Source organism: Biomphalaria glabrata, chromosome 4 (genome assembly GCF_947242115.1).
Source record: "Biomphalaria glabrata chromosome 4, xgBioGlab47.1, whole genome shotgun sequence".
NCBI lineage: Eukaryota > Metazoa > Mollusca > Gastropoda > Planorbidae > Biomphalaria > Biomphalaria glabrata.
In genome coordinates this window covers 8,887,948-8,900,575 of record NC_074714.1, presented here as the reverse complement: position 1 = coordinate 8,900,575, position 12,628 = coordinate 8,887,948, and the positions used below count along the sequence as shown (strand labels likewise).

At 31.6% G+C, this 12,628-nt stretch overlaps 1 protein-coding gene across 3 annotated transcripts; it reads right to left on the bottom strand.

Moving 5' to 3' along the window:
• Window positions 1–2,465: 2,465 nt before the first annotated feature.
• On the bottom strand, window positions 2,466–10,002 carry LOC106051615 (transmembrane protein 121B-like). Of its 3 annotated transcripts, none has more exons than XM_056027488.1 (2): window positions 9,947–10,002; window positions 2,466–7,883 (listed from the first exon to the last, which is right to left on the bottom strand). In XM_056027488.1, the coding sequence occupies exon 2, from the start codon at window positions 7,861–7,863 to the stop codon at window positions 6,892–6,894; it is 972 nt and encodes a 323-aa protein (XP_055883463.1). In that variant the 5' UTR covers window positions 7,864–7,883; window positions 9,947–10,002; the 3' UTR covers window positions 2,466–6,891. The 3 variants fall into 3 exon arrangements, with proteins under 3 accessions (XP_055883463.1, XP_055883462.1, XP_055883464.1); XM_056027487.1 differs by lacking the exon at window positions 9,947–10,002 and adding an exon at window positions 9,738–9,927; XM_056027489.1 differs by lacking the exon at window positions 9,947–10,002 and adding an exon at window positions 8,948–9,267.
• Between the last annotated feature and the right edge of the window lie 2,626 nt (window positions 10,003–12,628).

Genomic DNA, 12,628 nt, shown 5'->3' with positions numbered 1-12,628 from the left:
TCATGTGAATACCCAGTGTAGCATATAAGGTCACTGTAAACCATATGAAAAACTAATAATAATTTTTAAAAAAAATGTACGTCCTGGAAAATCTCTCGGATGGTTTCACGGCTTCGTTTGGTCTCGGTGTGATGAAAGGCGAAGGAGAGAGAAGCAAATTAGCTTACTTTTGTCTTTATTATTGTCTTTAGTGGGAAGCGTGGTCGAGAGCAGGCTAAGTACGCTAGAACTTGACTTGGCTTTGAAGGAGGTTTAAGACTAGTTGTGTTTACTGAGCGCCTAAGGCCTAAAGGCAGCACGGAAAACCTTATCCCAGATACCATCATACCCCCCCCCCCCCACTGGTCCACAAATGAGATTGGACCATAGCGCACTGAGCATGCTATATGCATGAAAGTAGCGCTATATAATAGCTATAATTTATTTATTTATTATGCTATTCTTCTTCTAGCCAGTTTTTTGCTGCTGGGCCATTTAGGCTCTTATAATGGTATCTAAAGTCTGTGCTAATTCAGTTTTACTACTATAGTCCACCCCAGCAAAGTTACTATAACAATATAGATGCAAATACGAACATTCACACACAAAAGACATATACATACAAAAAAACAAAACAAAACAACATAGGCCTACATATGGCTCTGCCATAAAGAGTGTTGGTTATATTGGGCTGTAGTGGTACCGTAGTTAAAAATTGGCTCTGCCTGGGTGAATTAATAATATGTGCTATTCAAAGAGGATATGATTCACAATTTTGTAAGGGTGGTAGTTGAGTCGGATTTATTCTGTTTAAATATCTTTAAATATCCTATAAATTCATTCAAAAACAAAAAAGATAATTCCATCTTACGTAGGTAACTAGAGGTCCGCAAAAGGGAACATACATGCCCTCCTTTTTGAAGTAGCGACCTCCGTCTGACGAGCATTGGCCTAAATGTAAACTGCAGTAGCCTATACCCATCTCTGACCAAAACACACCTCACTTATAGTGTGTATTTGTGTGTGTGTGTGTGTATTGGCATGCATACAAAAACTGTTTATTTTTCCACCAAGTGATGGACGATATATTGGTGGACATATTCACGGTAGCACCAACTCAATTCCCGTTTGTCTGCCAGCAGTCTCGCCTTCCTCAAGATGCCATCTCTCCTGAAATGTTCTTCAGCATGGTACAAGTGCTTCTTCTTCCCTAATGCCAATAGAGAATGGCATGGGTTACTTGAATCAGCCAGGGAAACCAACGACTTAAAGATTTTAAGTCATTGCATGCATGACTGGATTGACATATGAAATGCGTAGGACGTAATTATCTTTTTTTTTTTCAAGTAACGTCTGTAATATACAAGATAAGAAGATACATGTCATTAATGACACCGCTAATGCTAGAACGGCTACTATATGTTAATTTGAACAGACTTTGGATACTCAGAAATTCATTGGGCTGCCTGTGCTCCTCCTTGCAACCCCCTGCGGGGGCCCATGTTGATGTTCATCTGTGATCACCAGTGACGTAGCTAGGGATTGGGGAAGCCTGGAAAACCCAACTAGGATAATGTTTTAACACTAGATAAATCTAGGTAACTGTTTTAACAGTAGATAAATCTAGGTAACTGTTTTAACAATAGATAAATCTAGGTAACTGTTTTAACAGTAGATAAATCTAGGTAACTGTTTTAACAATAGATAAATCTAGGTAACTGTTTTAACAGTAGATAAATCTAGGTAACTGTTTTAACAGTAGATAAATCTAGGTAACTGTTTTAACAGTAGATAAATCTAGGTAACTGTTTTAACAGTAGATAAATCTAGGTAACTGTTTTAACAGTAGATAAATCTAGGTAACTGTTTTAACAGTAGATAAATCTAGGTAACTGTTTTAACAGTAGATACATCTAGGTAACTGTTTTAACAGTAGATAAATCCTGGTAACCTAGACATGGGGTATTGTACAGTGAAAAAAAAATAAAATTAGGATAATGTTTCAAGTGTTACAATTTAGACTAGTCTTCTCTATATCTATCTGTAACATTTTGTTGACTTACTTTTGTGTTTTCTTTAAATCAAAAATTCTCAAATTTTCTCATAAAGGAACAAGTATTCAAACATTAACATGCAAGCAAGCTTTTTTGAACTAATAGAAACATTTTTTGTTTAAACACCAATGTTTTATTATTAGTTTATATAGTCAGAAACATATCTCAAGGCCAAACTGTTATATTTATGCTAAATACTTTAGACTATCTACACTAAAGCTATCTTTGAACAATCATATTAAAATGTAATAAATCAAACATTTTTTGATACAATTAATAATTTCTGTATCACATTCCAATAAGACAGGCTTAATGGGTTTCAGTTGCCATGAAGATGAAACTTTGAAATAACATTTAAAATATATAAAAAAAAATATCTTTCTCAACAGTTCTGATTATGTCATACATGATTTTCAATTTTTTTTTTAAACAAATAAATGAGAACATTTTTAATATCACTAGAAGGTAAATAGATACATTGAAACAGAATTCTACTTCAAAAAGAAAGATCCCTTATTATTTTACAAAAAAATAAATCAATTAATAGTGAGCAGGATTAACAATCCACTACCATATGTTTTAGAATAGAAATGTAAAAGAACACATTTAAAATATAAATTTAAAATATAAAAATAAAATAATTAATAATATTAATAAAAATAATACTGTAAACAATAATATAATTAAAAAAGAAGAGATATTAAACATTTTCTTTAAAATATCATCATGTTTTAATTTATAACTTTTAAACAAATATTATCATTATAAGAAAAAAAATAGTCCTATACTACTATTTTTTTTTTAATTTATATGTTAAAAAAAAATAAAAAAACAACTAACATTTCTTTTGAAATGTCAAATTAAATTTTATTTTTTTACATAGACATTTTTTATTCCAATAATGTCTGGCTACAGTAGCTTGGTGCTGAATATGTCTCTAAGCAATAAAGCATAATGTACATTACTAATGCATGTTTAGGTTGTTAAATGTGCACAGTATGGCTGTAAATTAAAAGATTATAAATAAAAAAATTTGAAATATTAGAACAATAAAAAAAAACATACTCTAAAATATTTCACTTTTTTATTTATGATATGCTTAACTTTAAAAAAAATCTATACAAAAAAACAACCAGTTATTCCAATTCTATATCTTAACTATTACTTCACCATAATTGTGGTAACAATGAAAAATAAAAAAGTTATAATGTTAGTCCTAATTAATAAAGGAACATATATTGGAGAAATATGGTTATCTATGTGGTCTCTACTTTGAATCAGGGTAGGATAGATTTCACTAGTAAGTTTTTGGATGCTCCAGGACCACTATCGTTTAATAACACCTTTGTAAAATGGTGGCTACAAATAGTACTCATGTTAAACTAGCCTCTATGTTTTTAAGTTTAGAAATGTGATACATTTTTTAGTTTCAATAGCTAGGGTTAAGAGAGATCCGGAAAAAGGAGGAAATGTCCTCAGGCCAGCCAGCACATTAGCCTAAGTGTCAAAATGTCTGGCTTTTCACTGCTGTTTACTATAATGGCAAACAATATACTAATCAAATTTAATACTTAATATCTTTTGGTTTAAATATAAAAACTCCCTTAAAATAGAAAGATGAAAAGATGTAAAGCTTCACAGCAAGGCGCATGTTCACTGTGTTGATTAGTATTTATATAACCTCTATATAACGAATGGCATGATAAATGCACTTGATAATGACAAATAGTACACAGCATCAATCCATCAATGTTGATTACAGTGAGGCTCTAAAAGATATCTTTGTCTATTTGTGGATATTGAAATATATATCCTGCCTGCATGGGGTTCCACGTAAATGTTAGCGCGAATGATGAACTACTGCTGAAAGTCTTTTCTTCTGAGAAATATGACATGTAATAAAGTTGCAGTACAGCTTACTATGAAGTTTAATCAAATAAATATGTCCAGTTTACTTTGTCATTTTTTGTCCTTCATTTAATCCTCCTTTGGGAATGTTGTTGTCTGATAACCCTACCAATCGCTAACTCCTTAATTCATAAAAAAAAAAATTTTTTTTTTGTTCAAAATATAATTATTTAGTTTGAAGCATCTTGTAATATTAAAAAAAAGAATTATGTACAAAATATTTAATGTATATTAAATATTATGGAATGTTGTGGTTTTTTTTTTTAAATAAAAAGCAAAAGATTTTATAACAATTGCCTGGCTGATTATACCCAGTACTTTAACAAGTTTTCAGTTAACAATAACATCAACAATAATATTTATAATATCACCAAAACAAGTATGCAATATTTAAACAAATAAATATATTTTATAAATAATTATGCAATTAAAAAAAAACTAACCCTCTAACCCTTTCACAAAATGTATGTGGTAAAGTGAGAATCCAACAGAGCTCTAAATGAAGGTGCTTTTTTTTCTTGGGTAGGTCAAAGTTCGACATTTTATAATTTCAAGAAAAAGAAGTTAACATAGAATTACTTCTGAGTAATTAGATTTTTAGATTCAAAGCATATTGATAAGCAAAGCTTGAATGAATCATCATTTTCTATGTCCTAGCTAATAAACAGTACTTTTGAAAGTTTAAATACTTCTTTTTTTTTTTTTTTTTTAACTAAATTAGTACATGTGTAATATTTACTAATATGTTACTTATTTTATAAAAATTATTACTTCATTTTATGAACTTAAAGTTTGTTTTTTATTGAAAACTGCTTTAGTCCAATAAATACATTTGTATTTATTTTTTTCCCTAAAATGTTCAAGATCAGTCAAATGTGTATTTTGTCACTGTATTTAAATATGTCCTAGTAATCCTAGATGTGAATATTATGTCACTATAAATATAAGTGCTTAAATCAAAGTTATTTGTTTCCACAGTACAGATTTTATGTGAGCTACACTAGAAAACAGCTTACATCTAGAGGAAGAATTATAATCTCTAAAATGAATAGGCATTGTTCAAAATAGTAAACAATAATTTACTATGTCAAATCCACAGAAACAAAAGTGTAATTAGTAGCACATATTGCCAAAAATAATGTGAAATGCAAGCTGAAAACATAATAATAGACAATCAGATAACATAAATATTGTAACTAAGCTACACGAGCCAACACTTTTCTTGAAAAGACTAAAATAAGTAATATAACTAAGAATAACGCAAAACTTTAAACATTAAAGATTCAGTATATACAATTTGTAGCAAGAAAAAAACTCACTTGCGGTGCTGATAAACCATTTGAAATCACAATAAAAATAGTTTGAGCAAATAATAGTAACAAATAATTTTCATTACATGAAAATTGAGATTCTATTTAAAATTGTTTAAATTAAAAATAATAATATTACAATGGAACAGCACAGTTTTTAAAAGGCTTACATTAAGTTTTAACTCTTTCTGTGCAGGGTTACTCTCATGGAGTAATTTCGGTAGCGCTGGTGAAGACCTATTTTCTTTTAAAATAAAATATGTTAAATTATAAAATGAAATAAAAAGCTACATTTTAGTAACTCTGACCACCTTGAAGAATTTTGTTTGTTTAGGAAAACTCTTTTTTTTTCTATCAAAATAATTAGCACAGAAAGAGGGAAAGAATAAAATGGGGAAAATGAAAATTAATGTAAAATCTTAACATAGTAACAGTTTCACAATTTTTCCTGATATAAAAAGAAGAATTTAATAAAATAGGATATAGAACATTTGAAATGTGCTTACAAGTCCACAAAAGTGGCTGAGAACTGGCAAATGTGTCAACAAGAAAAAATAATAATTTACAAATATTTACTGCATGTTTCTCAATCTTTACTAAAAAAAAAAGAATTTAGTTAAATAGGAGATTCTACAATTAAAATGTGAAAAAGAAGAAAAATGGAATCCAATATGAGATTCTACATTTGAAATATGCTTACAACTCCACAAAAGGGAATAAAAACTGCTTAATGTGAGAACAAAAAAGAGTATTCGTTTCCATATGATAAAAGAAACGTAATAATTTTTGAAGTGAAGTAAATGTTTTTCCTCCATGGGGTTAAACACTTTGTTAAAAGTCAAAATTGTTGTGCCATGTTAACACAGCGGATAGTTATGGTAATTGCATTAAAAATATGTATAAAAAAACAGTTAGCATTTCGGCAAAAATACATTATTTAGTTTACTTTTAATGAATATTGATACGATTTAAATGTCTTACTGGAATGTTAATATTACATAATAATTTTATTGATATCAGTAATGAACATTTTATGAAAATGTAAGCAAAACAAAAAATTTATCCCAGATGAGTAAATTTGTCAAATATTTGGATAAATAATTTTTTTAAATGCATGATAAAAATAATTGGTTTGGAAAAGTTGTGAATTCAAAGCACTGGGCAAAAAATCAACAGGACATGCAAAGATAAAATACCATTAGCCTCCATTGTATACAGTCTTTTTGATAAGCTTTTAATTATTGCTTAGAATAAATTTAAAAAATGCATCTCCATTGTTTCTATAAGTAAGCTTCTTATAGGCCACATTATTTATTTTGATGGATTGACATTTGAAGAAATGGGAAATTGAACAAAGCAATTAAAAAATAAAAATGTTATGCTTGTGTAGGCTTTTCCCTTAATTTTAAAAAAATAGATCAACTAATAGAATTTTTATCTTAGTGACTCAAATTTCTAATAAATGTCATTGAAGCATAAAATTTTTCATTTAATAAATCAAATTACAACAACATTTATTCCATGAACTTAGGTACTATTTAAATACACTAAAATAATATCAATATTTTTAATAAAAAAGTAAACAAAACAAAAAAAAAATTAGGTTTGATTTCCAATCCATTTTTTTTTAAATAGAACCTTTAAACATGGTTATTATTACAAGCAGAAAAAGGCTCATGTCCCACCATACTTCTCAGACTTCCAGCTCTGTTGCCAGTGCTTGCAACATCATCCATATTTTTCTGTTGTGTTTTTTCTTTCTCATGCAGCTCAATGCCCAGCACAACTATCATGAAGACATTTTTCACTAACAATGGTGATATCTCCATCCTGTGCTTCTGCCACAGAATCAGGCGAATAGCCAGCAGAGGTAAATTAATGACAAAGATGTGAATGAGTTTGTTCAGATACTCCAACTGAGACGTAATGGGCTGGGCACCAAAGTGACTCTTGCTTAGCATCATGAGTGGTACAGTGGGAAGCACCAAATTCAGACAAGCAACAATGATGATGAACCATGCCAGAACTGGCTCAAGAGTATCTCTATCTTCCTTGAAAAAAAATATGCTGAGTATGTCAACTGCATCTATGATGTCAAAAGGAACCAAGGCAGACAAAAGGTTTATTTGGTTGCCAGCAGTTGTTCCAGGGCCAAAGTTATGGTGTGAAGCCACTAAAAGCAAAAATACCAATCCAGAAAAGGCCACAGTAACTTTGAGGAGGTTTCTATCAAAAAACAATTCATGTTGGACTTGAAATGCCAAAGATTTGTAAATAATGCCAACCCGGACAGCCATAATCACAGAATACACCAACCAAGCAAAATAAACAAGGGGAAAACTGCCGGCTTCTACTGTAGAAATCAATAAGTGATTTTTGACATATTTTTTAGCTTTGTGAACGATTTTGAGCTCTCTAAAAGAGATGAAAAATGCAACAAAAAAGCTGAATATTATTGCAACATCTCCTGCAATCCAAGCATACCAGTTGTGTGTCTGATAATGAATAAGAAAATAATTCAAGATTCCTCCTTGAATCATAGCCAGTAAAATGACAGAAACACGTGTAGGAACAAATAAACATCTGTCACAAAGCCTTTCCTTTTCATTCATTGTGGAGTCACTTCTAAAATCTGAAAAAAAAAAAAAAATTTATTTGAATTCATTTTTTATAGATAAAGACTGTTTCAAAACTATATAAAAAAAAAGGTCTACTATAATAATAGAATAATATTATAAAAATGTAAAAGGGGGCTTTAAATAAATATTTATTTTGTAATAGTACAATAGGCTAGCGCGTAGAATTTTTAATAATCGGACAAAAGACGTAGATGATTGAGATTGCCTATATACAGAATACATGTTGTTTTGTTTAACATGGACTAATAGAGCCATCTGACTGTTCCGAGACTGGGAGCACATGAGGCGCCCTGACAGCACTTCCCTATGGAGGCTGCCAAGGCCTAAGCAAGCTATTATAGCGCAGTACAGGGAGGAAACTAAGTCTCATTTTCTTTTTGACTGCCCCACGCTTGCTGATGTTGGGTTTCTGTCCAAGAGGCTTTTGCAGTTTCATATAGCTTTAATGACTATTAACTCTAACAATTCGTCACTGTAAAATGTAGCTTAGAAGACTGTACAATATCTGTCAGTTTACAGTTAGCTATACTTCGTTGCAATTCATCTCTTCACTTCATTGCAATTCATCTCTTCTCAACATGCATCGAGCCGTATTCCACAGAAAAGACCAATGACACACTTTCCAGTGTCACTCCAGGTCTCCCAAAGCTGAACCAAGTCGTACTCAAGTCTACCGAATCAGAGCTGAACACGTATTACATCGACTGTAATGGCTCAAGTCCACCGTAGTTCGCTGTATAGACTTTAATGACAGTAGTCCACTCCAGTTAACTCTACCCTAGTTAACTTGCATCGAGTCGTACACATTTCTCTTCCACTAGAGTCGCACACGTCTTACATCATCTGTATCGACTGTAATGGCTCACTCACGACTGACTTTCACATTAACTCTCTGGCTTATATAGAGTCCCTAATCGCTCCTCCAAAGTTGCACAAACACTGCTAGTATCATCTGAAACAACACGTGAGGAAACATCACATCCTGTCTATGTTTTTACATGTAGATTCCAGAGAACACCTGCTGCAGTGTCATCAAGCCGGGGTCACACGTACTGACCTCTATCTGTCACTGTTCATTAGTAACTGCCCCCTTCTTAGATCTGTTTGTCCCCTGGAACAACACGTGAGGACACGTCACATCCTGTCATTGTTTATATGCGTAGATTCCAGAGAACACTGGCTGCTGTGTCATCTCGCTGGGGTCACAGGTTGACCTCTAGTTGTCACTGTTCATTTGTAACAATATTTATATAAGTATCAGTATAATCTTAGACTAAATCTATACTATATATAACTATCCTATACTCATACTATACTGTCTATACTAGTCTATAGACACCATGGCCATGGGCAGGCATAGACCCCTATATTCCTATATACAGTAGTATAGTCCTATAACTATAAGTATAACTTATAACTATAGCCTATTATTATAGTTATACACTAGACTATCTAGACCTAGAAAATCTAGATCTATAATTCTATAATAACTATAATAATAATTATTATATTATTAAATCATTTATTTATTATACTTATATTTATAGTAAGTATAGAACTAGTCTAGATGTATATTATAATAAATTATATATAACTATACTATAACTAGATTTCTATATATATATACGGCAGGGGGTCTAGACTAGAATCACTAGTCACTAGATTATAGTAGATTATAATGTAGATTTAGAATTACTCAATTACATCTAGATCTAGAATATTAAATTGTATAAATTTACTATTGACAATTGATCTAGAATCTAGAGAGACTAGAGTGTAGAGTCTAGATTACTCTAGACTCTAGACATAAATATTATAGATCTAATAATAATATAATTTAAATAGACCCCTCTAGTATGACAATAATGTAAAATGTAAATCGATCTATCGATAATCGAGCTGCAGTCATCAACACTACAACAGATCAAACTGTCCAAGACTATTTTTTACGCATTCATTATCCAACCAAATAGAATCTAGATCTAGATCTAGATATAGATTCTAGTAGACTAGAGCTAGATCTAGATGTCTATTAATGGACTAATGGTTTGTTTACTATCAAAGCACAACGTGAAATTGAAACGTGTACGTGATTGGCTACCGGGGCTGAATCTAAATGTCGGTGACTTTCGACAAGTCTCGGTTTATACCAGTAACACAGACTAAAAACGCAAAATACCTAGGTGTTATAATAAATGAAAAACTGTCATGGAATCCACATATTGATGAAATAAAAAAAATCAAACAAAGCATTAGGATTTATTAAAAGAAATTTCTATAAATCAAATAAGAACATAAAACTAAAATGTTATTTAACCTTGGTTAGGGCAATAATAGAATATGGATCCTCTGTTTGGGACCCCTCAACTCAAGAAAACATTAAGAAACTGGAACAGACACAAAATATAAGAGCAGTGAGATTTATAACAAACGAATATTCACATTTGACTAGAGTCAGAGTAACACCTTTAGTAAAATCACTAAATTTAGAAAGCCTTCAGGACTGAAGACTCAAAAGTAAAGTAGCAATTATACATAAAACACTGAACCATAATCTTCAAATACACAAACAAAATTTAATAAAATACTCTGAAAGACACAAAGATAAAGGCACATTCCTTGTCCCATAGGACAAATTTGTACAAATACTTCTTCTTCCCTAGTGCTATTAGAGCATGGAATGGGTTGCCCCAGGAAAACCAGTGACTTGGCAGAATTCAAGTCACTGGTTAATATGCATGACTTATTTAAATGCATGACGCGTAGGACGTAATCATCTTCTTTTTTGAAGTAACGTCTATATTATATAAGATAAGATAAGATATACACTCTTTCGCTTTGGTAGAAAAAAAAAATCTCGGAAGGCGGGAGATTATCTACAGTGGTTGACAAGATCATTCTAATTAAACATGGGTCATTTGATCTTATCGTGGTTGACATACATAACTGTTAACTCCAGCAACAGGGTCGGATTGGCTTAGGCTATATTGGGCATTCGGGAAAAGGCCCGTTTGGCCAACTAAATGGGCCACTGTTAAAATGACAGAAATTCCCCGTTAACGTGATTGACGTAACCTTTTATAAAAGCTCATAACAAGCTTCTCAGTCTATACTGACAACATTGTCTGTAAAAATGGTTTGGCCTGTACCCTTATATCGTTCTACTGGTAAGCTTCATTTCTTTATACACTCTAAGCCAGGGGTTCTCAACCTGTGAGTCGCGACCCCCTTAGGGGTCGATTGACGATTTGCCAGGGGTCGCCTAAGACCATCGAAAATATGGATTGTTTTTGTCTTTTCTTCTATCCTAATAATAGGCAGCATTTACAGACCACCAAATTCTAGTTTAGAATACATGCAGGAACTATGTAATCATGCGCAGATTACGACACTTAAAGAGACAAATAAAAATGCAGTTTTTTGGATTATGGGTGATTTCAACCTACCTGATATAAATTGGAAAACACTAACCATAGATAAACACCAAAACCTTAAGGACATAAATGAGCTTTTCATAGAAACTTTACACAACCTAAGTTTAGATCAAATCATTAAAAAGCCAACTAGATTAAACAACACATTAGATCTCTTCTTAACCAACAGACCTGGATTAGTAGTTGATTATGATATTATCCCTGGTCTATCAGACCATGAGATCATAAAAATACACAGTCAGATAAAAGCAGTAGCCAATATAAAACCCAAAAGAAAAATCTTACTCTGGAATAAATGTAACCTAACACAACTACACCAAGCTGCATTAAACTTTCAACAAACATTCTTATTAGAAAAAGACATTAACCAACCAGTCGATGACCTCTGGAATTTCATTAAAAACCATCTTAAAAGCATTATAGAAAATCAAATACCAACTAAATACACATCAAACAAAATAAATAAATGCTGGTTTAATAATAGACTAAAGAAGCTTTGTAAACAGAAGGAAAACCTATATAGAAAATTTAAAGAAACTAATGCAGAAAGAGTTTACAAAAAGTATATAAAAATTAAACACTTAACCCAAAAAGTAAGCAGACAGCTGCAGAGTGAATACATAAACAATGTAATATCTAAAGACAACAACAAAAACCTATGGTCATACATTAAGTCTAAGAAAATGGAAACAACAGGCGTAGCGCCATTAAAAGATGAACATAACATAATACATAATGATAATGAAACTAAAGCAAACATTCTAAACAAATACTTTGCATCAGCATTCTCAGCCCCAGGAGACAAAGACATATTACTGAATTTGAACCAAGTAGACAACATAGAAGATATAGTAGTACAAGAAAATGGAATTCAAAAACTATTAGCCAACACCAAACCAAATAAAGCTTCTGGACCTGATGGTATTCCAGCTAGATTACTCAAAGAACTAAGTAATGAGCTAGCCCCAGTGTTCAAAATACTCTTTCAGGCTTCACTTAACCAGGGCAGAGTACCAAAGGACTGGAAAGAAGCTAATGTCACCCCCCTATTTAAAAAAGGAGAAAAATCTGACCCAGGAAACTACAGACCAGTATCACTTACCAGCATCACATGTAAAATCCTAGAACACATAATATGTAGCAACATCATAAACCACTTAGACAAACATAATGTCCTCACACCATACCAACATGGCTTTAGGAAATATAGATCATGTGAAACACAACTAATAGGACTAATTGATGATTTTTCAAAAGGTTTAGATAATAGCGAACAAATAGATGCTATCTTACTAGATTTTTCT